The sequence below is a fragment of the Microtus oregoni genome, unplaced genomic scaffold, assembly GCF_018167655.1.
Source record: "Microtus oregoni isolate MIOR12 unplaced genomic scaffold, Mior012 000048F_ref0000485, whole genome shotgun sequence".
In the NCBI taxonomy this organism is placed as follows: Eukaryota; Metazoa; Chordata; class Mammalia; order Rodentia; family Cricetidae; genus Microtus; species Microtus oregoni.
Window position 1 is genome coordinate 11373515 of NW_024543222.1, and position 27573 is coordinate 11401087.

Consider the following 27573-nt stretch of genomic DNA (forward strand, 5'->3'; position numbering starts at 1 on the left):
AGAAAACGGGAAAGACAACAAAAATCTGAGTGAATGGTCTCAAATATTATTTAAATCCCAGTGTAAGAGTAATTAGTAAATTTTAAGATAAAATTGACCTTCCTACAAAGTGTTATTTTTCTTTTAAACAAACAGTAATGACCACGATTTTGGCATTACAATTCAAAACCTTCATGTAGTGGAAGCTTTAAATGCTGTCAGGATACTAACTTTCCCATATAATTCTAACCATAGAAAACAGGAAAAATGACGAGAGTACCTGCTAATTTGATTTATGATAGTAACTGCCATTGCTTGTCAAAGTTACTCCACTTATAAAAGAAAATTCATAAACACATTCTAGAAGTCCATAAGAAAGTACCTAGTGGAGCTAAGGAGATAGTTCAGCAATTGAGAGCACTAGCTGCTCTTCCAGTGCCCACAAAGCAGTTCATAACCACCTGGAATGATGAAGCACCTTGTGTTATCTGATTTTAATTGTATTTCTATATTTGTTTTATTTGGATGCTGTTGCTATGATGGCAGCTTTTTTTTTCTCCTCTCTGACTGCTACTGGAAACTAAAGGATGCTCATTAATAAGACCTTTAATTAAAACTAGAAGACCCATCTATCCCCACAGATGTGCAAGCAGACACTCAGAAGCATAAGTAGAATGAAAATGCAAGGAATCTGATTCCACTAGAAGTTCACAGATTTTTAATAACTGAATCCAGAGATGTTGAAATGGATGGAATGCTTAAGAATTCAAACTTAATTTAAAAATGAGCAACCACCTCAATGAGGATTTAGATAAACAGACAGTGAATTATAAAAGAAGTGAAAGATCTGGGCAGAAACTTGGCATCATGGACAAGAAATCAGAAAGAAGAGATAATCTCTGAAAGGAAAACCTAGAAACAAAAAGGCCAATATAAACTCAAACAAAGCTCCATGGAGAGCATCACCAATGCACTGACCAAGCAGAAGAAAGAATCTCAAGAACTAACAATAAGGTTATAGACTCATTATAGTCAGATAACAATAAAGTAAGAACTAAGCAATCACAACCACAAGCAAGGCTGCAAAAAAACTAATGTTTGAAAAGTAAAATATTTTTTAAATGAGAGATGAATTTTTCATTACTACCTTTTAAAAATCTCTGCTTAAAGTATATACTAGAAAAAATTAACATATTTGTGAAAAAAAGAAAGTATATTTTGAGAAAAATGTATTTAACAAATTCTAGAACATGAACTACATCAGCAGAAAGAAGTTACTGACAATGGTGCCAGCAATGTCAAAAATGCAGCCTTACCTCACAGCCCAGATCAACTCTAGCTGCTAGCTCCTCCTTCAGAGAACAAAGAAAACAAAGCTATTTGGACATTCACAAACAAAACTGAACTCAAGACAACCCCAAGCTTTTCACCAACTGAATAGTTTATTCCACTCCAACCAAAAGATACAGGTTAGCCTGTTAATGTACATGCCTTGTAAGTCCACAGGAACGTAAAGCCTTTCTATTTTATATGATTTGTAAATCTGACAAATAACCAAGTGGTAAAACAAATTCCCAAGCAGGACTAGTTTTAAAGCATTGCATCAAAATATTTTAGATATTTTTAAATTTTTTTTCTTATGTGAAAGATTTAATTCTCTGAACAGTTAAATAATCACAAAAAAAAAAAAGCACTAAGAACTGTGCATCTAAAGCTCCAGACGGCTCAGGGCAAAGGCAAGTTTAAAAGAAAAGCACCAGGGTTCATTTTCTTCTTTGATGCTGCTCTGCAGCGGCCATCTGTCCTTCCGTGGGGTTTCCTGTGCTCTTCCATGCTGGCAACAAGGCTTCCCTCCAACAGCAACAATCCCTGCACCTTCTTCCTCCGGCTGCTCTCCTCCTGCCCAACAATTCCACTTCTCTTTTCTGTAACTAGTCTTTTCCCAAAATGAAGAGGAGACCCACAATGCCTTCATTTCACATCTAATTCCACCCTTCTGATTGTCCACTCAGGACAGATACTCTCTCTGTCCATCCCCATCTGCCCCATTTTTATCTGGACCCCCTGAAAACTAGAGCTGATCTTGCATCTTGCCAACACCCCCACTATAGTGAGTCCAAAAGATGCCTGTAGCCCTTGAATTTCATGAGCTCCAAGCCTTTAACTCTGCAATTAATCTTACCATCTCATAGAACTCCACCAGTCTGAAATAAAATTCAGTTTTAAAATAAGTTCCTCTACCTGACAGTCAGTTAACTGACCAAGCGATATCCCCACATCTTAGTCCATCAGTCACTGAGCTCCCTTTACTCTTCCACAGCTTTGCCTCCCCGCCCCTCCCATCAAAAGCAGCCACACTGGCACATGCTGCCTCTCAACACATAATGGGCAATTAGTCTGCTTTCTCTGTGTCTACTCACACCTAGTCTAGCTGTCATAATGCCTAAAGCATTTTGTTAAAGACGAGAATGAGTGAGAAATGGACAACTCGTTAGCTGGCTGAAACTGGAACAAACCTGCTGAAACTAAAACAAACCCAAGTTTTAGTGTGACCTATGCAACAAAATATGAATACAACAATTCTGGTCAAGAGCTCACATTAGCAACAAACCGAGAGCACCTTGGCTGTCCAATAAAAGCAGAATACTTGAATTTTAGACTACAAATGCAAAAGAAAAATTAATGCTTATAAATTTAGATAAAATTCAATGCTGGAAGTCATAAAGAATTTATAATATGTTCCAATTTCATTTAAATTTTAAATATTATAAAGTCATATAGAAGAAAAGAAAGATATAATCAGGTCAAATTGTCTCAAATTTGGAATATTTGCATAAACTTTACCAATAGAGTACATCTATTACAAAGATCAAAATTTCAAAATGTTCTAAACTCTTTTTTTTTTCCACGTTAAACTTGCTTTTATTTATTGTGTAGCATGTGCATTACAGGAAACAAAACACAAGAAGCCAAGAACAGTCACCCAGCCACATGCAGCTGCAAGTGTACACACATCAGGTAACTGAGGTTACACAGTATGCACCATGCTTGCCCCCACATTGTGATTATTCACCATCTAAAACCCCACGCTACATGAGTATGTTGATAACCAAGAATACACCACGCCATCTCAATCTGTCAGACAAAGCTGTAATCCTGTCTTCCTTGGCAACAAAAATTTCATAGAAGACAAAAATGGCAGCAGGCCTCTAGATAGAAGTACTGGCAAAGTTACAATTAAAATTCTGCATTCCCTCAATGCTCAGCTTACAGGGAAACACAAAGCAAACTGGAATGGAACTTTTAGACATGGAATTGAGCCGTGTCTGTTCTAAACTCTTAAACATGTTGAGTGCCAATGACACTCAACAATTCCATTTAGAGAGCATCTAGACTTTCGATTTTCAGGCAGATTTCAGGGTCCCGCCTGTATAACAATGTTAATCTCTGTTAATATTTTGAGACAACTTTATTCCCCTGATTTTCATATCTTTAAAACTTTAAATTCTTTTTATTCTTACAGTGCTGGGATATAAATTCTTTTTTTTTATTGAGAAAAGGAGAAAACAAAACAAGTTTCCACCTCCTCCCAGCCTCCCATTTCCCTCCCCCTCCTCCCACCCTTCTCCCCCTCCTCCCACCCTTCTCCCCCTCCTCCCACCCTTCTCCCCCTCCTCCCACCCTTCTCCCCCTCCTCCCACCCTTCTCCCCTTCCCCCCACTCCTCTCCCCCTCCCTCTCCAGTCCAAAAAGCAGTCAGGGTTCCCTGCCCTGTGGTAAGTCCTAGGTCCTCCCCCCTCGGAAAGATAAAAGTGAGAAGGGGAGGATGGGGGGAACTTGGGGGAAAAGGAGGATTGGGATAAAGGAAGGTTGGATAGGGGAGCTCAGAAGCACAATTCTTAGTTAAGGGAGCCACCTTAGGGTTGGCAAGAGACTTGAACCTAGAGTGGCTCCCAGGTGCCCAAGCCGAGGTCCCCAGTTAGTTCCTTGGGCAGCTGAGGATAGGGAACCTGAAATGACCCTATCCTATAGCAATACTGACGAATATCTTGCATATCATCATAAATTCTTAAGTGGCAAAAGCATCATGAAAATCATTTGAAATCCAGTTTAATGTCCTCAAAGCAAATTGACAGCATATATGAAAAATAGAATATGAAGGGGAAAAAAAGCCTCCAGTTCTCACTACAACCTGAAATCCAAATCGATAGCTTCTCAACCAAGTTGACAGAACACACCTTTATATCAACACTCAACATGCAGAAGCAGAGATTACCCAGGAGTTTGAGACCAGCCTGATCTACATAGTGAGTTCTAGGCCAGCCAAAGCTACATGAGAGTCTGTCTCAAGGAGCAAATGGAAACATTGAAATTCTCAAGTGATGGAGGAAGGTCATTGGCCAATAAAGAAACTGCTTGGCCCTGTGGGTGGAGTAAACAGAACAAAATGCCGGGAGGAAGAGGAAGTGAGCACAGACTCCACAGCTCTGCTCTCCTCCTGGGAGCAGACGCCTGAGAGAGACGCCATGCTCCCGGCTCCTGGGCAGACACACGCCATGAAGCAAGCCGCCAGGTTAGACATGCTGAACCTTTCCCGGTAAGACCGGTGCTCACCGATTATTAGAGATGGGTTGATTGGGATAACAGAATTAGCCAGTAAGGGCTAGGGCTAAAGGGCCAAGCAGTGTTTAAAAGAATACAGTATCCGTGTAATTATTTCGGGGCATAAGCTAGCCGGGCAGGCGGCTGGGGTGTTGGGGACGCAGCCCCGCTGCCACCCCTTATTACTTCACTCAAGTTAACATGTAATACAGGACAGCCTATCGACATTAACTACCCAATCCCCAGATAACAATAAGCAGAAACAATCCCATACAACTAGTTTGGTTCACTTACACTAACAAATCTTTGTCACATCTACTGTTGCCTTAAATTCCTTCTGTCCACCTATGCAAACACTTGCACCCTTCCTGAGAAGGGCCATCAGGCAGAAGGGAATGCCAAGGAGCCCTCTGAAGCCACCTGGGGCACATGAATACCAGTGTGTAGACATCCTCTGGAAAATGCCATGGGCACTACAGGGCAGCTGCTCAAGGACTGTCACTGCAGGCCTGCCCCCTTCCTGACTTCCAGACGCCATGCTGTGCTGCCTCCTTACCCACAGTACTGCCGAGATCACACGTTGTCTCGCCTATCATCAGGGCTCCTTTTCCCATCTGGACTCCAATTAATCTTCCTCAAGTTCCCTTCTGGGTCAATTTTTAAATTCTTTTATCCAATAAACCAAGAACTTGGAAAAGAAGCCCATGTCCACAGTGACATTTGTACTTGAAAACCTCTGTCTATCATGGCTACTCACTCATGACTTTTCCTTGAGTTTTTCTTTCTTGTTTTTTAATCTGAATGACTTTCTTCATGTTTTCATTCCCTTCTTTCCCTCTACCACAGCATATTCACTAGCCACACAACACTTGTAAAATGATGCCTCCATATTATTATAGCACTGAAAAATTCCCATCACTGAAGGGTTTGTCTACTTTAGTTGTCCTATTAAGCCATCAGTGCCCTTATACATCTTGCTTTACCACACCTATGCTAAGGTCATAAGGTTGACACTCAATGGTTAACCTACACAACCTAGGTTTGTGTGCACACAAGAGGAAATCACCTGATAACATCAGAGAAATAGGATGTGCCCCTGCTGTTAAGTGGCATGCACTCCCACTTTACTTTGTGTATAATATAGTTTGGTATTTTTGTGATATGTCATCCTCAATTATTATTTAGCTATTTTAATGTGCCTGACTTATTTCATCAACAAGAAAGTTAACCAAGGACATTTTATATTTCCTTGGAGCATCCTCTTACTTAAAATTCTTTCAGGGCCAAAACAGTAATAAATGTTTAATAACCAATGTTCACTGAATAGAATTAAATTAGTTAAGATATTTTCTATACCCAATATGACTCTGCCTATAAAACAAATATGCATATAAAAAAATGTTGGTTTTACCCCAAGATTCCAACTATTCAGGCGAGCTTCAATGTCACTGTCATCCAAAGAAACAGGAGATTTTTTTGAATGAACTTCCTGAAATACAAAAACAGGTAAGAAGAAAGAAGAAATTAAATAAAAGAGGAAACAATGGAAGAAACAAAGGAGAACGAGGAAGAAAAATGGGTGGGGGAATAAGAGGAGAAAAAGAAAATAAGACAAAACATGTCATTCAAAGTAATGGCCATTTTGTGTACTTATTTGGTGATGTGGTATTGTCCACAGAGGACAGGGTTGTTACAACTAAGCTAGTCTCAACTCTAACTAATGACTGTTTATTACAGATGCTTAAGGCAATGAGATGCCTTAGCAATATATTCACAAAGTAAGTAGATTTCAAAAAAATCAAAAGAATATTTTGAAAATTAATCCAGACTCTTTAAGTTTCTTGTACAAAAAGTTTTAATTGTGGTATACCACAGTAGCTTGAAAGCAGGGAGAAAACTTGAAAAAATGAATTATTTACTCTCCTTAAAATTAGTTAACAGGGAAGTTTTGTGTTGACGTCCAAGAAGTTCTTTGTTCTTAAATTAATCTCACTCATACACTTATAAAAAGAGAAATAAACTCAAGACTCGCATCATGAAAATGCAATTATGTGACTCTTTACTTTTCTCCTGTATAAGTCATAGTACTACACATTTATCAACCAAATTAAAACTAATCAACTAAAGACAGCCTAGGAGCTGTGCAGAGAAATCCAACCATATTAAAGCTCTAGGCGCAGCCACATAGAGGAACAACTGCCTTACAGACCTGACGCTGTCTTCTGAGACGGGCTCTGTTGTCAAAACATGCTTCTGCTTTAGGAGCACCTCGCTGATAAACACTGAGCGGGTCTATCCATGACATGTACACCCAAACAGGTGATGAAAGCAAGCAATGTTCTATGCATTCTACTGATTTCCTCTAGTTCCTGCTCAACAAGGTGAAAGGAGTTTCTATTGTTTCTACCTTTAACAATTTGTGATGACTTTCACTGGTGCCCTCTTAACTTTTTTAAACCTTCTTTGTGAGCTCATGACCTTCCTTGTAACTCAAAGTCACATAGCCCAAGACAACTAGCATTAAGCAATAATGGCTACACATAAAACCACTTCTCCCTTTACACAGCTTGTTCAAATCAGTCAATGGTAAACACACTGATTTGAGAGGCATTCATATCTGAATATATACATTTATCAAAAAAGCAGTATTTTTCATCACTATAAATTAATTTGCTTCTTAATTTTATGATCACTGGGGATCTAATAACTCAATTAACATAGTGAGTAAAGGAGAAAAAGAATGAAAACTGGGATGTTCCAGCATCACTTTTTGGCGCTCAGGAGAAATGACAGGCTGACCAGTGTAGTTCAGCATCAACGAGCAAGCAGAATCGTATCACTCTTGTTGACATCGATACATCCACCAAAACCTTCACACTTCAGTTTTTAACTTCAGACTTTTAAATACTAATTGGAACTTTGACAATATGAAACAAACTTTGGAATTATTTTTAAAACATAGAACAAGCAAAAGTAAAATCTAATCTTACACAGATCTTTGAGGTAATATGTTGTCTGTCTTCTCTGTAAGTTGGACTCATGGAATGGGACCTCATTTCGAGTTTTCCAGTGTACTCCTCTCTACTAAGAGACCAAAATAGTAATGGTTAAACTGTGGAGAACTCAGAGCGCAGAGAATACCCAAATCTAGGATCGCCCACCTTTATAAATGAGATGATAGCTCACTCAACAGAAGAACAATATTCATGGACATAAATGAATAAACATTTGTACTTCTAGTATGTTCTTTCATTTACATTAAACAAGTAAAATGTCACATAAAAGCCCCATAAAAACAAATGCTATTTTCAAGTGAGATTCTAGCCACATGTATCTAAATCATTTCTCTTCCTTTCCTTTTCCCAGGTGCTAAGAAAGTGTAAATGACATGTACATTCTTTTTTTTAAATATTTATTTATTTATTTATTTATTTATTTATTATGTATACAATATTCTGTCTGTGTGTATGCCTGCAGGTCAGAAGAGGGCACCAGACCTCATTACAGATGGTTGTGAGCCACCATGTGGTTGCTGGGAATTGAACTCAGAACCTTTGGAAGAGCAGGCAATGCTCTTAACCACTGAGCCATCTCTCCAGCCCCGACATGTACATTCTTAAAGAAACATTGTTTTCAGGTTAGCAAACTTTGTTACATTCAAGATTAAATCTTAAAATATATAAAATAACAAAATTTCCTAGTTGCTTAAAGTTTCAATTAATTTGAAACCATATTAGAAACCACAGAATACAGAAGCTGTTAATATAAAAATAAATCTTGTCAATTCAGGCAAAATGCTGTAAGTCTAGGGGCTATGAAGATGGTTCAGCAATTAAGAGCAATGGCTGTTGTTCCAAGTACAATTCCCAGAACCCACATGGCAGCTTACAACCACCTCTAATTCCAGTTCCAAGGGATTTCTGCCCTCCTTCTGCCTGCATGTCCAGCAGGTCACACACTTGGTACACAGAAATGCATGCAGGCAAAACACCCAAAATATCAATAGTTTTTAAAATTTAAATATAAGTCTAGAAAAGGGAAATTATTTTAATGTTACGAAAAAGGCTCTTCACTAATATAAATATACTATATTTATATATTCTCTAATATTACACATTAGGCCAAAGTTTTATATATATGCTTTAATACCTACAGAGCAAGCGACAGCTTCAAGGCAGAGGAAAGAGAAACTGACTAGTACACGTAAACACTCTCCCAGTCTTGGTTTGGCAAGCTACAATTACTGCATTTGAAAACATTCCGAAATATTAAATAGGAAGGCCTAGAAATAAACAATTCATTGAACTTTATCATCAGCATGAGAGCACAGAAAAGATATATATAAGGATTAATAAACCTACAGTTTTTCAGAATTTACTTCCCAAAGGTAAGTTGGGAAGACAAGCACACATTTAGTTTAAATAACTAGTGTTCAATCATGAACTATATCAGAATTTCTTTCCTTCACAAAATTCAAGCCATAAGAGTATCTAAAGCAGAAGGGACAGCTCAGCAGAAAACATGCTTGCTGCCACCGACACAGGGGCATGCCTGACTTTGAGCCCCAGAACCCACATAAAGGTGAAAAGAGACCCAGTTACACAGAGTTCTCCTCTAACTGCCACATGCATCCTGTGACACACATACCCAAACAGAGTAAAGAAAGAAAGAAAACTTTAAAATGAGTGCCCAAAAAAAGGCAAGCTACTAGATTAAAAAAAAAAAAAGTACTAAAGTAATGTAGGGTTTGGGGTATAAAGTAAGACTAATAAAATAGCATCCTTTGGGTTCGTTGCTAAGCAATGCTAAATGTCTGGATAAGATGTAAAGAACTACTGATTTTTTTTATAAGTCTATTCAGCCTCTCAGCTGTGCAAATTGTTGAAAGCAAAGAGGAAAAGAGACAGGCAATAATTTGAGGCTAACTTCATTAGCCAACATGCTTGAGCTTATACAAGCATTTAAAATTTGGTTTATAGGAAGATACACTTGATGCGCTAAGCAATGGCCTATTCTTTTTTGAGAATTGATTAAACAATCATAAAAAGAGCTGTAGTTAAAAATTGAAAATGGTTAAATATTAAAAGTACTTCTTGAGAAAATATTAATAAAAAGGAAGTCTGAACCATTTATCTATTTATTGCACAGGGGCATGAATAAAAGGACAGACTTAATTCACATGCACCTGCTCATGGCTCCCAAGCAACTGCTCTCCCTTTACAATGAATCTTCTGAAAAGATCCCTACCCCAATTTGTCATTTATTTTTCAAGTAACTACAAGATGACTTCACTCATCTTACCCTTCAGACGTGTCTTTCAATAGCTTTACCATCTCTCTTCCCATCCTATACACGCTATGGTCTTAGGCTTCTGCGTTTAACCTCTATTTTAATTTTATCTGCTTTTCTTGGTTAACCCAATCAATATACTATTAGTATTTCAAATAGCAAGGGGAAGCTTTGCTTACCAAATCTGCAACCCTTGTTTAAATTATTCTTAGCTTCTAGCTCCATCATAGATACAAACTGAACACCACTGCTTCTAATTCAACATATCCCAAACTACACTCAGTAAGAAGCTCCTAAAACATGTCCCCAATAAAGACCAAGGAAAGCAGAGATATGCAGAAGCCAGCTTCTCATGAAGGCAATTAAGCCAACAAAATGAGGAGATCGATACTGTTGCAAAAATCTGGCTGGCACAAAAACAGATACTAGGCACAGAAGTTTCATTCTATGTCCTGTAGCTGTCTTCAACTGGAAACACAACTAACTTGAACTCTTGAGTGTCTACAAGGACAGCCTCAAGTTTACAGTGATGGGACTAGGGGTCAGAGTGAACAGTGCAGCAGGGGGTAGGAGGAAAACCCAGCCTACAAGGCTCTTTGTGAATAATAATTGCTGCTGCCACACAGAACACCTGGTCCTGATGCTTGCATAGTTTACAAGTGGTACATAGGACACGGTCATAGCAAGCTCATGTGTGGTTGTACATGTGCCCAATTAGTAAAGGGGTAGATTAATTTCAGGGTGCCAAAGTTAACAGGAAAAAAATAGTATCTTGCTACAGAATAATTCTTCTGTACACAATGAAAATGTTAATAACAAGCTGACTGACTGATAGCTAGGCATGATTTTGGGGGTAAGAGAGAATTCAGGGAGTTAGAAGGGTGGAGTCAGGGGAGTCACCAGCAAGACATAAGAGAAGAAAAAAAGACATGTAAGGTGAAAGGCGGAATGTAGAGAAACAGAAATGGGTTAGTTTAAGTTATTAGAGCTAGTTAGCAATAAACCTGAGATATTAGCTGAGCATTTATAATTAATAGTAAGTATCTGTGTGGTCATTTGGGAGTAACAACCAAGACACAGTGAAGCTCCACCTACAAATGGCACTCCAACATGAGGCCAGAATTTCCACAAATGACCTGAAAAAGCTTTTTTAAAGATTCTAAACACACAAAAACAAAGTCAAATGTGGCTTCTTGGTAACCTCCTTATCTTAAGGTAGGCTCTATTTGCTAGCAAAAAGTAGAGGTGTGGATCCTTTAAGAGGTAGCTTCCTGGCTCATGCTAGCAGCAAACAAAGGCAGGGCTCTTTTAAGAGGCCCTGCTACTGAACACTTAAATGGGGTTTATGAGCAGTGGGTGACATGCTATTTGGTGGAAGTGTGGACCCCAAAAATCCTCAGAGTTGAGGCAACAAACATGGTTCCCACCATGATGCTAGGTTCTCAGGGAACCAAAAAGGGCGGATCCAGCCACCAGTCACTAGGCTGAGCAGTGCTGGCAGCTAGCATAGCAGTTTGAGGTTCATCTCATGCAACAGTTATGTGGGTTGGTCTGTCTGAGGGGTGTCTGGTAGTGGGACCAGGATCTATCCCTGGTGCATGACATAGCTTTATGGAGCCCATTCCCTATGATGTGATAGCATGCTCAGCCTTGATGCAGCGGGGAGGGGCTTGGTCCTGCCTCAACTTAATGTGACAGATTTTGTTGATTCCTCATGGGAGGCCTTACCCTGTGCAAGGAGGAGAAGGGAGTTGGGGTGGGGGGGTGCAGGGAGGTGGAAGGAGGGGTGGGAGAAAGAACTGTACTTGGAATGTAAAATGAAATTTTAAATAAAGAATTATCTCATGTAATCAAAAAAAAAACAGTAAGAATGCTCAGTAAAGACAGATCCAGATGAAAAAAAAAACCCTCTAAACTGGTTACATTGTTTAAAAATATACATATGCTTGAGAGATAAAAAAGGGGTAGATTATATATTAAAAATAATTTTAAAATTATAATAAAGTCCTTTAAAAAGGAAGAATAAAATACATATTATATATGTATATGTGTACATATGTATACATACATATATCTACATATACATATGTACATATATACACACACACACATATGTACAGACTACTCCAGCCAAGACTTAACAATTATCCTGATTTTCTTAAGGTTTCCCTAAGGATGCCAGTGCCCCAAGATAACAGGAAGTAGTCTGTAAATAGAGACTAGACTTCTAGTTCATTCCTGGCCACCCAGACCCAAATAATCACATGGAAACTATATTAATTACAACACTGCTTCATGTATTAGCTCAGGTTATCAATGTATCCCCACAAGGCTGTGGCCTACTAGTAAGATTCCAGTGTCTGTCTCCTTCAGCAGTTAGTAACATGGTGTCTCTTTGATTCTGCTTACTCTCTATATATATCTCTACCAGCCTGGCTATATTCTGCCCTGGCATAGGCCAAAGCAGCTTTATTCATTAACCAATAAGAGCAACACATATAGAGAAGGATATCCCATGTCATCTCCCCTTTTCTGTCTAAATAAAAAATAGGGTTTTAACTTTAACATAGTAAAATTACATACAACAAAACAGGTGTCAAGCAAAAATTACACTTACACTATTTAGTCTATTTGTATCTTGAAAGTTTCATATTTAATTAATCTTTTATCATAACTAAGGAAAACTATAACTATTTGTCTTCAATCCTTCAAAGACCCCAGAAGGATATATTACCTAAGTAAACAGGAAGTGCATTGTAAGCCACCTCCAAAACTCTAGAATTGATAGAGAAAGCTTGCTGCCTGGACAGTCACTCAAAGTTCTTCTGTAACGTTGGGGCATTAATCTTCAGCCCACAGGCCCATCATATCTGGCAGACTTTTCCATGAAGCAGGAAATTAGAAAAACTTTTTAGCCTATATTAGCAGTTTGTCAGTCACTTTCTTCTGTACACTACAGAATGTCTGGCAGATTCTTCTAAGAAGCAGAAACCCTGAAGGAGATATATTTCAGATAATCTTCAACACTTCAAAGACCTACACTACAGAATATTGCATTTAAAATGTTTTAAGAATTTAGATTTTTCTTGACAGTGAGGCACATCTGCTTCTGGCAGCACCAGTCTACTTCAAGAGCATGATGGGTATCAAAGAGACTCCTTATAGAGCTCATAGGCCATTTGGGCAAGAAACTGCTCTTGTCTGGACTGCTTGATGGTATTCTGTATGAAAAAGACAGAATGGTCCTTCAGGGTTTCTGCTTCTTAGAAATGGGCTAGTCCAGGTGAGAGAGTTTTAGCCGAGAAGAGTCTAGATATAATGGGACAAGCAGTGTTTAAAAGAATACAGTTTGTGTGTTGTTATTTTGGGGCTTAAGCTAGCTAGGCGGCCAGGAGCCGGGCTGTGGGAAGAGGCCCGCAGCTCCTACTACATTAAACAATAGTATAAATACCCATATAACAAAATTGATCAAGCTTAGTGGTGGTGGCACACGCCTTTAATCCCAGCACTCAGGAGGCAGAGGCAGGAGGAGTTCTGTGAGTTCGAGGCCAGACTGGTCTACAAGAGCTAGTTCCAGGACAGGCTCTAAAGCTACACTGAAAGACCCTGTCTTGAAAAACAAAACAAAAAAATTGACCTTAAATTTGTATCAATAAACCAAAGTCTATACCAATGCAAAGTATTCACCCCCTTTAAATGAAAACAAATATTTATAAGCAATCATTTTGGGAATTTGGACAGTTTTCTCCAAACTGCTTCCTACTATTTGTTGAGCAAAAATGTTTTTAGGGTTCATAGAAACCTTTCAGGGGCTCTTGTTCCATCAAGCCATATTAACCTAGAAGGAATCCAAAGGTTCTCATCTTCTGTAGAAACAAAAGCAGAACCTCTTTTCCTTAGACTCAAATTTTGCAGTAAAGATACCTTTAAGATATACATGTTGGTTTAGTTTAGCGGCCCCACAATCAAATGTCTCTCTGTAATTAGCTCATTAACAGTCAAAAAATTTAAAGAAAACACAATAATATACATAATCCAGACTCTGTGTATTTTCCATCTTTATGCGGCTTATTTCTTTTACTCTATTACTTTTTAATATTTAATTATCTTATTCCCTTAATCAATGACTTTCTGTTCTCTTTTTCTCTCTCATAAGCCCACATACATTTATCTAACACTGTTACCATTTAGAGGTCTTTTTCATCTGAATCTGTCTTTATTGCATATCTGTAATCATTTTCTAACATTTTTTTAAAAATGGTAAGTGGGTGTAGGTAGGACCAGTTCTGTGGCCCTTACTTCACCCAGTCTAACATAGCAGAGGAATGTTCACCACTTCTGCAAGCCATGCTCACTGCCCCAGCTACAGGGACACAGTGGATCTACGTTGCCATTAAGCTATTTGTAACATGCTGCTCATAGACCCCATTTAAGTGCTCTGTAATAGGCCCAGCATGAACCAGGAAACTGGCTCTTAAAGGAGTCATGCAGGTTTTGCTGCTAATGCTGAGTCAGGAAGACTTCTCTTAAAGGAGCTACACCTCTGCTCACTGCCAGGAAACACAGCCTATCTGAAAAAATAATGTGGCTACCAAGAAACTGCACTTGACTCCTGTTTTTGTGGGTCTAGAAGCCCTCTTTTACCTTTTCAAAGTTTTTTTTTAGGTCCTCTGTGGATCTATGCTCCAGATAGTGGGTGCCATTTTGTAAGTGGAGACTACTCATTCATTCCCAGCTGTCCTATCTAACCTTGTCAAAGTATTCCAAATACCAGCAAAATGTAGGTTTGCCCTATACTTATAAAAAGCTAATGTTTCATGTAATGCAATTTAAAACCCTAAGGAAGATCAACTAAATGTTTCCCACAAAATAAATTTTCTATAAGAAATAATGCCACCAAGATGGGAGAGTGGGAATTTGCAGAGCTTCCTTTCTCAGTTAATGAACCAATTCCAAGTGTGAGTCATCGAGGCACCAGAAAGACACTCCTGCACCACAACAAGGGTGTAGTCACATGCATTAAAGCAGGTAGAAGGGAACTTCTCTGCCATCCTCTTTACCATAATTCCTCTTCCCAACAGAACACCATGTGATGGAGGGTGGGATCTCCAGCTCCAAGCTTCATCCAGGGATGAGGAGGAATGGGACTTATTTCCCAGGTCCCAGCTAGAAGATTCGATTTTGATTTTATTTCAGTCTCACCTTAATCTGAGTTCTTAAAGGGTCCCAGGTTGGGTACTAGTAGAACACACACAGCATGAACTCACATGCATTCATTAGTTGGGCTAGCCATCAGCTCAGCACAGAATAACTAAAGCATAGAGAACTGGGACACATACCTAACACTATGGTCTTGCAGAAGGATGCCCAAGAGACTGATGAGGTAGGCACTGACGGGTCCAGAATTCTCTAGATGCCTGGGGACTACTAAGAACAAAGGCAACAGTATGGATTGTTATGCATTCAGATAGAATCCCTTCTCTGGTTCAAGCCCAAGGTTACACAGGAAGGGAAAGAGAAGACAAGAATATGCCTTCTCATCTTTTCAGGAGCTTCCCACGAAACTTATTTAACCTGTTTTGATGCTATAATGGGATCAACTAGAACCTAGCTGCACAAAGGAAGATGAAAACAGAGAAGCAAAGCTAGGCCCAGGTGCTACTGCTCTAGGGAATTCAAAATACAGGAGCAACACCAATGGAAACAGGAACTTCCAAGCTCATGAAAACAGAAAGAAAAAGCAAAATAATCCTTAGGAGTTTGTACATAAGAGTCAGAGGACACATCCACAGAAAAAGTTTGCAATGGCCCCAGAATCTCTGCTCCAGCTAATTATTAAAGGTCTCCTATTGTACAAAGAAATAGTCCAGAGACACTGGAGATGGGATTGCTTTCAAAATACATAGAAGTTCAATGCAAAGTGTTAAGAACTGTATACGATGGCCTAAACAAAGGAAGAAATCAATCTGAAACTAACACTCAAGAAACAGAAGTGTAAAAATGACCTGCATCCAGTATGGTGGCTTTAACCTATAATCCTAGCACCCAGTAGGCTGAGGCAAGAGAATTGTTTTGAGTTTGAGACCAGCCTAGACTACAAAGTGAGTTCTAGGTCAGCCTGAGCTATATAATGGGAGTAAAATAAGCTGTATAATATGTATCACTAAAATGCTTGATAGGCTTGGAAAAAATGAGCATAAAAATGAAAATTTAAATTACTGGATGTGAAATATTTTTAAAGAAAAACAAAAATGGGGACTAAAGAACATAATAACTGAACTAAAAAAAATAAGTAGAGGGAGGGCTGGAGAGATAGCTCAGCAGTTAAGAGCACTTGCTGCTGCATCATGAGGACTTGCATTTGTATGCTATTACTCATGTAATGAACCAAAGGTGCCACAAATACCCCTGAACTCCAGTGAACTCCAGCTCCAAAGGATCCAACACCCTCTTCTGGCCTTCACACACACAGATATCCACATCCATACACACATTCACACAAAAAATAAATAAATCAGTAATCTGTTTCTTTTTAATTAACTGAGGATCTCAACATCATCCATTATGAAGTACACCAAAAAGAAAGAATTAGTATTCCCAAAATCAGCACATTGGAAATTATCTAGTTTGAGAAGCAAAACTAAAAAAGAAATTGGGGGAAGGGTAAAGGACCCATAAGGAACTGCAAAGCATCATTCAGCATCACACATTATTTTACTGAAAAAGAAAACGCAGAAATGGGCAGCAAGACTGCTTTCAAGAATCTGCTAACAAAAGGACGTCCAGATTTATGTAGCCTGAAGAATTCCAAACAAACCAAATGAAAAGAGAGCTACGCTGCAACACATTATGAATCACACTGTCAAAAGAGGGCTTTGAGATTAAAAAAGAAAAGAGTAAAGTAACAAATATACAGTGGAGCCTCCACAAGACTTCCAGGAGACTTCTCTGCAGAGCCCTGACAACCAGGGGAGAGTACGATCATATATTCAAAGCACTGAAAGAGAAAAAAAATGGACTACCATGAAAATTACGTTCTGTAAAGTTTTCCTCTATGAAAGACAAAGTCTTTCCTAGACATAGTCACAAGCTGAAGAAGTGTACTGTCACTAGACCTGACTCAAAAGAAATGCTGTAGGGATTTCCCCAGTCAAAAGGAAAGTAAGCTAATTAGCAACATGAATAAGCATTTACTGTAAAGTTCACCAGTAAAGACAATTACACAGGCAAATAAAGATTAGTCCATTCACATACTGTTAGCAAATTCATTGTTTTCAAGTATGGTATAAAGACATAAATCTTAAAAAAATAACTACAAACTACAGTAATTTGTTAATATAGATATTGTAAAAAGGTGAAAATCAGAACATTAATGAAAATGTGTGCAAGGAATAAGAGTAAAGAATTCTTGCATGCGGTCAAAATTGTTATCATAGACACACGTTCCTTCCAAGACTCCCCAGTGGATGCCTTCAAGAGTAGACAGTGCTAAACACGGATATACTAAGAGCCACAACTACTAAAGGACTATGGTATATCAGACATACTATAGATGCTCTGAAAAAAGAGTATCCGTGTATGGGTGCAGCAAATGCACAAGATTCCATCATAGTACCTAGATCACTACACAATATAAAAAACACAGATGGTTTACCTCTGGAATTTTCCACTTACTATTAGCATCCTACAGTTCACTGTAACTGAGCCTGAGGGAAGCAAGGCTGTGGTTAAGTGGACTACTGTAGCACATTAGAACTGAAACATGATTTATGCAAGTTGCATGGTAACATAATTTTGTAATGTAGTAAATATAAAAAATATAAAGAAAAGCAATCAAAGCATACTGCAACAACCAAAAACAATCAAATCACAAAGAAAGGCAATAAAAGAAGAAATTAACAAAGGAACTATAAGCCATCAGAAAGCACGTCACAAAATGGCCATGCTAATGCAAAAATGAGAAACTAAACAACACACACTTTATCCAATGGATCAAAGAAAAAATAAGTAACAAATTTAGAAAACACTGAAACAATTGAAAAATTACAACATAATAAAATGTACAAGATGAAATGAGAGCAATGTTAAGAAGTTCCAGCTATACAAATCTAAAAATTGAAGAAATATCAAGGCAACAACCTGAATTTAAACTTTCAGAAATTAGAAAAGAAAACTTAACCCAAAGCCTACAGATAGAAAAAAATACTAAGATTATAGCAGAAATTTTTTAAAAAATGTGTTAAATAAAAATCAGTAACATCGAGAGTTAATTTTCTGAAAAGATCAACAAAAATGACAAACTTTTAGATATGGTTACTAATTTAAAAGGATGGAGGACTCAGCTAAAATCAGAAATGATAGAGTCCAACCAGTTTATCAGAAATGAACTCAGAGAATATTGTCATCAGTTGTATGCCACCATACTGGGTAACCTAGACAAAAAGGAAAACTTCCTGGAAATACACAGGCTGCAAAATCTATAGCATGCATGAGGTAGAAGGAACAGGAGCAACACAAGTTCAGAGCCAGCCTGAGCCATGCAACAAGCTAAGGAATAAGTGATATAGGTATGAATAATTTGCATTGGTATGGATTTTAAGGTCAATTTTGTTATATGTATATGTGTTTTTAATCTTGATTAAGGTATTGTGATTGTGTAGTTCATTTTAAGAGTATAATGTATAATTAGGAAATATAAGTTGCTAATGGATAATCATCGATAATAGTCAAGCTTGTAGTTATGTTAGTTAGATATTTTTTTAGATATATAGAGATATATTTTAGTTAGATAGGCATTCTTCATATCTTTCAAAGACTGCAGAATATGGCATTTAATGTTTTAATAACTTAGGGTTTTTCATGACAATGAAACACGTCTGCTCCTGGCAGCACCATTCTACTTCAAGAGGAAGATGGGCATCGAAGAGGCTCCTTATGGAGTTGGTTAGTCATTTGGGCAAGAAACTGCTCTTGCCTGGACTGATACATAAACTGGACACAAAGAACCCGCAGAGAGAGGACTGCTGAACTTGCCTAAAGGTGAGATGGTCTTTTGGGGTTTCTGATTCATGAAAGGGTCTGCGAGACATTCTGCAGGACACAGCAGAAAGTAACTGAACTGTCTTTGAAATTTTCTGCTTTATGGAAGAGTCTGCTGGATACTACGGGCCTGAAGCCGAAGATGGATGCCCCAACAGTACAGAGGAACTTTGGGTGACTGTACAGGCAGCGAGATGTCTCTGTCATTTCTAGAGTTTTGGATATATTGTTTGCTTAGGTAATATTATATCCTTCTGGAGTCTTTGATGGAGTTGAAAATGGATAGATAGTTATAGTTTAACATTATTATGATAAAGATAAAATAGATATAAATATTGTAACTGTAATTCTTGCTTGATAACTGTTTTGTTATATGTAATTTTACTGTGTTAAAGTTAAAGCCTTTCTTTTTTGTTTAAGCAAAAATAGGGGAAATGATGGAGGTGGGTCTTGTATCTTTTCTGTTGCTTTCATTGGTTAATTAATAAAGAAATTGCTTGGCCCTCTGATAGGGTAGAATTTAGGTAGGCGGAGTAAACAGAACAGAATGCTGGGAGAAAGAAGCCGAATCAGGCAGTCGCCATGATTCTCCCACCCAACACAGACACAGGTTAGGATCTTCCTGGGTAAGCTACTGCCTCATGGCCCTACACAGATTATTAGAAATGAGTTAGATCAATATGTAAGAGCTAGCCAATAAGAGGCTGAAACTAATGGGCCAACCAGTGTTTAAAATAATACAGTTTCCATGTAATTATTTCAGGGCATAAGCTAGCCATGCAGGAGCCGGGGCGGCCAGAACGCAGCCCTGCCGCTCCTAATACTACAAATAAGTAGGCTCAGCAGCAAGACCCTGTCTAAAAAAGAGAATTAAATGGGTGGGTGGGTAGGATGGGAGGAATTTGTTTATAAGTATCAAAAGGGAATAAAATATCTAGAAATTAATGTGAGCAAATATTCCTGACCTATATAACATTGACAAAAGACACAAATAAATAAATAAATAAATAGGTATTCTGCCTTCATGGGTTTGAAAGGCTGATGTTGTTTAAACGTTTAGAATACTCAAAGCAATACACATCAAAACTTTGATGGTTTTTTCATATAAATATAAAATATAATCCTAAAATCTACATAAAACCAAAAAAGATCCTATATAACTAAAGCAATCTGGAGAAAAGCTAGCAAAGCACAAGGCATTACACTTTTGATTTCAAAATATAGAAGAAAGCTGCAGCAATTAAAAGAATACAGTTCTGGCACTGGGATAATATGAATTCTAGAATATAGTAATAAAAATGCTATTCTACATTACATAGATACTGGGGCATGGTGGATATGCCTCTAATCCCAGAACTCAAGAAGCTAAAGTAAGAAAACCACCATGAATTTGAGGCCAATCTGGGCTACAAAGTGCTAGATGAATCTCAGTTCAAGTGAGACTGTTTCAGCCTGCTTTCTGTCACTGTGATAAACATCGCAACCAAAAGCAATGTGGAGAGGGAAATCTACTTCATCTTACACTTTCAGGTCACAGTCCATCTTTGAGGGAACTCAAGGTAGACACCTGAAGGCAGGTACTCAAGGAGTGACCATGGAGGATCACACTGCTTACTGGTTTGCCCCCTAGCTGCTAACTAAGGCTTGTTTTCTTATACAATCTAAAACCCCCTGCCTGGGGATGGTACCCACCAGAAAAATGGGCCCCTCCCACATCAATTAGCAATCAAGAAAATGCCTCATAGATGTGCCTACAGGCCAATATGATCAAGACAATAACACCACTGAGACTCCCTCAGACATTTCTGGGCTGTATTAAGTTGACAGATGACATTAACTAGAAGAGAGACCCAACCTCAAAAAAAGAAGAAAAGGAAAGCAGGGATGGATGGGTGGAGGGAGGGAGGGAGGAAGGGTGGAAAGGGAAGGGAAGAAGGAAAGAAAGATTGCATAGTAAAGAGGAAGATTCCATCTTCTCCAGGGAAGAGCCTCCCATAGGTTATCTAATCCAAGTGATCAGTCCTAAATATATATACATAGGACTCAGCAGCGTGTGCGTGTGTGTGTGTGTATGTGTGTGTGAGAGAGAGAGAGAGAGAGAGACAGAGAGAGACAGAGACAGAGAGACAGAGAGAGAAGGAAACAGAAATAATTTTCAATAAAGACTGAAATAAATAAGTGCAGCTGGAGAGACAGACTAATGTGCAAGAGTATGGATCTGAATTCAGATCCTCAGCAGTGGGACACATTTATAACTCCAGAGCTAAGGGATGGAGACAAGCAGCTACCCTGTATTCACGGACCAGCCAGTCTAGCTAAGTTGGTGAGCTCCAGGTTCAATGAGAGACCCTGTCTGCAAAAAAAATAAAATAAAATAAAATAAAATAAAAAAATAAGCATAAATATACACATATACACAGGAAGACATTGGATATCAACCACTCACCTACACACACAGGCAAACTGTGTGCACACCAGTACACACATGAACAAATATAGCTTCAAAACATAAGCCTAAAGCAAGTTTGTGATGGCTTAGTAACTAAATTGTTATGTCCTTGTTATCTTTGACGGTCATGGAATTCATAGTATCCCAAGAGGTGGTAACTCATACTACTTGATTTTCATGTCCTTGTATAGCTCCTCTACAGTGTCTGAGCTGGGCTTGCGATTCTTTTTATTTAATAAAATGCACCAAACTGACACTCCACTAGTTCTAGAAAAAGCCTTAAGTGGCCCTACAACACCCTTTGTTACACAACTGGAGACGCTGTGCATCCACATAAGAAGTCTGAATACCCTGCTGGAGAGAAGAGACTGCCACATGGAAAGGCCACATGGAAAAGTCACATGAAGAGGAAAACTCTGACTGCATAAAATAATCCCAGCCTTCAGAGATGAGTACAGTCTACCAGTCACCCAAATACCCACCACTAAGATGCCAGCCATCCAACTACTCACCACCAAGATGCCAAGGGAAGGACAGAACTATTTTCAACATTACAGCTCTGTCTAGTCCCCAGATCAGTGCAGGACAAATCAAAAAAATGGAGAATGGCCCCACTGAATCTAGCCAACACACAGGCAAAGCAATAAAAATCATTGTCCCTTTAATTGTTAAGGTGGATCATCACAGAGTAATGTACCCCTAAGTAATAAACTGGTTCCTAGGAGCAGTTCATTAACTAAAACTTAAAGTATACAGTCCAGTGTTAGGAGAGACACCTGGCAGAAGCTAAAAGGACCTATGCACTACTATGAAGAAGGCTGAAAGGACATGGAAGAAAATGCTATTTGACACAGCGCAAAAAGCCAATCCACATGGTTTGGAGACAGAAAATTTGCCAAATATCACCTTAATATGGAAAATAAAAAAGTATCTTTACTGAGTTTGTATAACACTAGACTAAAGAAAATTCCAGGTAAATACTCAAATGGCAACTAATTTATTTTAGTTGAAGCAGAAAAGGTGAAAAGAAAAAAAAAGAAAGAAACATTCCCATTTTCAGCAGGGACATACTAAAGACATTCCCAAGATAGGGCTCATCACTTTTAAAAACAAACAATTTTTCATTCTCAGTCTCTCATACCAGCAAAAGACCCTAAATTAAGATATGGCGTTCAAGCAAGATTTGAGCACTGCCTAAACAGGAAGGCAGACTTGCAAGTGTAAAACTTTCTGTTAAGACTGAAAAGATCAAGGTAGTCATGAGGTGATACTATGCAGTCATACACAGAATCCTTTCAGAAGATAAAGTGTGTGCCTCACGGATCCTGTCAGACAACAGGTCCTCCAGGAGTGACACTGCGGTTTTCTCTTGAGTGTTCTTAGCCAAGACTCAAAGGTAAAAATGACATATCTCTAAGAGAGATTAGATGTGGCTTCTAATAGTCTAAACCCAAAAGAAATGTACAAGATATCTATAAGGTTTTTGAGAAATGTTATCAGCAAATCATTAGTGCCTTGGACTGAAAGTATCGATAAAATAGGCCACTGGACTCCAAAAAAAAAAAAATCTTCTGAAAAAGACAAAGTAGGATAACTCACAAAGTGGGTGGAGAGCCAGTGAGAAAAACCTCATGCCATGCAGAATTGTTCCCAGGTCTTAAAATTAATAAAAAGAACATCTAGCATTTGCCCATCTGGATCTCAGTACTGTCGGACTCGGGAACTCCTTTGTGGCTCCCCTGACTCTCCTGTAAGAAATGTCTGTGGAGGTTTCCTATACTTGTCTCATCATCATATCCGGACTGGGTGGGGTAGGTATGTCTCTGAGAAGACACAGTGTTCAATACACACATGAAAAGACATTAGGGAAGATAAATTACAACCACAAGATATCACTATATACCTATAAAATGGACACCACTACTTATTAAGTACTCCTGGTACAATTCTACATTATAAAAACATCAATTCTTTCCAAATTGTTATATATATTTAAACCATTTCTAATCAAAACTCTCAACAGTGGTATATACGGAAAAAAGGAAGTGAACTAACTATGAAATTTATATGGAAATGTAAAGCAAGAATTGCCTGGAAGTGGTAGTTTGAATAAGAATGGCCCCCACAGGCCATAGATTTGATGCTTAGACTATTTGAAAGGATTAGAAGGATTAAGAGGTGTGGCCTTATTTGAGGAAATGTGTCACTGGGGGAGGTAGCCTTCAAGGTTTCAAAAGCCCAAGCCAAGCCCAGACCCAGGGGTGTGCATGTACTCCCCTCCTCCCGCAGATCAGGATGTAGCTCTGGGTTACTGCTCCAGCATCATAAGTGCCATGCTCCCCAGCATGATAATGGACTAAACTTCCAAAACTGTAAGCAAGCCCCCAACTAAATGTTTTCTTTTATAAGAGTTTCCTCCATCCTGGTGTGTTTCATAACAATTGAAAACAGCAAGTAATCTTGAAGAAAAGAAGCAACAAGAGTACCAAAATCTCAGAAATTATTCAAAGCTACACTACTTGAAGCACTATAGCAATTTTACTTTGTCTCCAAGGTGATTCTAGGTTCTGTAAAATTGAGGAAGAAAATAAAGGCTGACTTGTAACCTTCACATGCATGTATATAAACGTGCATGGATACATACACACATGTAATGCCCATGGCAGTGGAGCACATTCCCAGAAGGTACTAGGGCCTGGGTTCAGTGCCACGTACTTGAAGCACTATAGCATTAATACAAAGATAGACAAACTAAAAAAACAACTACAGGTGAGAAACAAAGCCATACAAATAAGATTCCCTAGATTCCAAAAATAGCATCAAGCACAGCAATGGGGAAAGTGCTGCCATTTGGCCTGCATTGGTGAAACAGTCATATTGAGAACTGATGAGAAGCAAGGGAGTTATGATTATGGGATGCAGTTTCCACCACCTGTTATAACATATTTATAACAAAAACTGAAGAAGAGGCCATCAAATGTATATTCAGATATCAAAGTGTTCAAACGTATTCCATACAAGTTGTTCTGTCCATCCTACCTGGTGGACAGACTATTTTTGTTAGTGAGAGATTCACAGAAGTCAGGGACTGAGCAGTGAAGAGCAACTCAATGCTGCTCATGGGTTATCATCAAAAAAAAAGGCATGTCCAGGAGCAGAGCAGAAGCAGACAAAAGATCACCCTTGTTTATCACAGAGCCCAATCATAGACTCATGCTGTCACACTTCCCACCTAGACAGAGAGCATGCCAGCAGTTCGCCCTGTAGGTCAGATTCTATAATGGTTAAACGGCCCAGATCTAGGTCTGCAGTGTCCATACAGTGACTGCTAAGCACATGTGGCCATCTAAATCTAGTAGAATGTCAAATTCACTGGTTCTTAGCCTGCCGGCCAAGATCAAGTTCAGAATGCAAAGTTCAGTTCCTGGGCCATATTTCAAGCATTCAATAGCCATCGTGAAAAACACCTACTATATTCACACACACACACACACACACACACACACACACACACAAAACCTCTACTGACCCCTGCCACAATCAAATGTATTTTTGCCCAAGCACCGAAGGTATTCTTAAATTAAATTAATATTTATTCTTGAACAATATTTAAGAGGCTCTACTATGTGAATCGTAATCACAGTGATACCAACAGTCATAGACCCTCTAAGAAAAAAAGGTACTCACTTCCTGCCAAAACCCCTACACCCAAATCAGGCAGCAAGGTATTTATAGTGTGTCATCTGCATATAAAACAGAGTTTGACAAAGCAAAAGATTACACTGCTATTTTGGAGCACACAAAAAATGAAATTAATAATCTTCAAATTAAAAGAAAAGGCAAAACATTTTTCAAATACAGCAACATAGTCAACACTGTATTTTCAAATACAGCAACATAATCAAGTTTTCACTGTACTTGATCACCCTCTGCTGGCCATGATGTTAAACTGCATGTACAAAGGAAATTCTATCTACACTGGGAGACCTTTTTAAAGGGCATGGAGAATATCAGCTTTCTGCCACAATGCATTCCTGAGAACCACATATGAAGAGGATCATTGTAAAGCACAGCACATTTTCCATAAAGACAGACTGTGACTATATTCCTCATTCCAAACTAAAAGCTACCATCAAATAGGCCATGGAAAACTCTCATGAAAGCAAACATGCAAAAACTATAATCCCTTGTAATGATTTAAAGCAGGACAATTATCCTCCAAGTCCTTTCTTATGCGCATGAATACACATATCATTTAGCTGACAAACAAAAGTTAAAAGGTAAGTTCCAATTAATATAAAATTAGCCTAAATTTGATATTTCAAAAAGTATGTATGTCATTATGTTTAAAAAAACTTAGAAATTTTTATTGAAATTTTTGTTATTTTCATTATTATTTTATATCTCTACCACAGTTTCCTCTCTCTCCACTCCTCCCAGTACTACCTACTTCCCCTCTGCCCCACCCCATCCACCACTCCCCCATTTCTCTTCAGAAAAGGGTAGGCCTCCCATGGATATTAACCAAACATGGCATATCAGATTTCAGTAAGACTAGGCACCTCCTCATATAAGACTGGTCAGGGCAGTCCAGTTTGAAAAAAAGGGTCTTAAGAGTCAGCAAAAGAGTCAGAGATATGTGCTTCTCTGCTCCCCTATCCAACCTTCCTTTATCCCAATCATCCCGTTTCCCCAAGTTCCCCCCATCCTCCCCTTCTCACTTTTATCTCCCCATCTCCCCTTACCCCCATCCCACCCCACCCCCAAGATCCCAATTTTTTGCCCGGCAATCTTGTCTACTTCCCATATCCAGGAGGATAACTATATGTTTTTCTTTGGGTTCACCTTCTTATTTAGCTTCTTTAGGATCACAAATTATAGACTCAATCACCTTTATTTATGTCTAGAAACCAATTATGAGTGAGCACATCCCATGTTCATCTTTTTGGGTCTAGGTTACCTCACTCAGGATAGTGTTTTCTATTTCCATCCATTTGTACGCAAAATTCGAGAAGTCATTGTTTTTTACCTCTGAGTAGTACTCTAATGTGTATATATTCCACACTTTCTTCATCCATTCTTCCATTGAAGGACATCTAGGTTGTTTCCAGGTTCTGGCTATTACAAACAATGCTGCTATGAACATAGTTGAACAAATGCTTTTGTAATATGATAGGGCATCTCTTGGATATATTCCCAAGAGTGGTATTGCTGGGTCCTGGGGTAGGTTGATCCCGAATTTCCTGAGAAACCGCCATACTGCTTTCCAAAGTGGTTGCACAAGTTTGCATTCCCACCAGCAATGGATGAGTGTACCCCTTCCTCCACAACCTCTCAGGAAAGGCTATCATTGGCATTTTTTATTTTAGCCATTCTGACAGGTGTAAGATGATATCTCAAAGTTGTTTTGATTTACATTTCCCTGATCGCTAAGGAGGTTGACCTTAATTAAGGGAGCCATCTTAGGGTTGGTAAGAGACTTGAACCCAGAGGGGCTCCCAGGTGCCCAGGGCGATGTCCCCAGTTAGTTCCTTGGGCAGCTGAGGATAGGGAACCTGAAATGGCCCTATCCTATAGCCATACTGATGAATATCTTGCATATCACCATAGAACCTTCATCTGGCGATGGGTGGAGATAGAGACAGAGTCCCACATTGGAGCCCCGGAACGAGCTCCCAAGGTCCCAATGAGGAACAGAAGGAGGGAGAAGATGAGCAAGGAAGTCAGGACCAAGAGGGGTGCACCCCCCCCCCACGGAGACAGTGGGGCTGATCTATTGGGAGCTCATCAAGGCCAGCTGGACTGTGATTAAAAAGCATGGGATAAAACCGGACTCTCTGAACATGGCGGATAATGAGGGCTGATGAGAAGCCAAGGACAATGGCACTGGGTTTTGATCCTACTGCATGTACTGGCTTTGTGGGAGCCTAGCTGGTTTGGATGCTCACCTTCCTAGACCTGGATGGAGCGGGGAGGACCTTGAACTTTCCACAGGGCAGGGAACCCTGACTGCTCTTCGGGCTGGAGAGGGAGAGAGGAGTGGGGGGAGGGGGAGAGGAGTGGGAGGAGGGGGAGGGAAATTGGGAGGCTGGGAGGAGGCGGAAATTTTTTTGCAATAAAAATAAATTAAAAAAATAATAAAATAAACCTCTGAAACTGTAAGCCAGCACCAATTAAATGCTATCTTTTATTAAAAAAAAAAAAAAAGAGTCAGAG

The 27573-nt window shown here is 38.9% G+C and overlaps 1 protein-coding gene across 2 annotated transcripts in view; it reads right to left on the bottom strand.

The window, feature by feature from the left end:
- Window positions 1–27573, bottom strand: part of Cep112 (centrosomal protein 112) — a 396051-nt gene that overhangs the window by 344071 nt on the left and 24407 nt on the right. The window contains exons 5-6 of one of the 2 annotated variants that reach the window (XM_041635859.1): window positions 7571–7661; window positions 5992–6069 (exon numbers count right to left, since the gene is read on the bottom strand). In XM_041635859.1, coding sequence (XP_041491793.1) covers window positions 5992–6069; window positions 7571–7661 — 169 coding nt within the window. Of the gene's footprint in view, window positions 1–5991; window positions 6070–7570; window positions 7665–27573 lie in introns of both variants that reach the window. The other variant, XM_041635858.1, reaches the window with a different exon arrangement.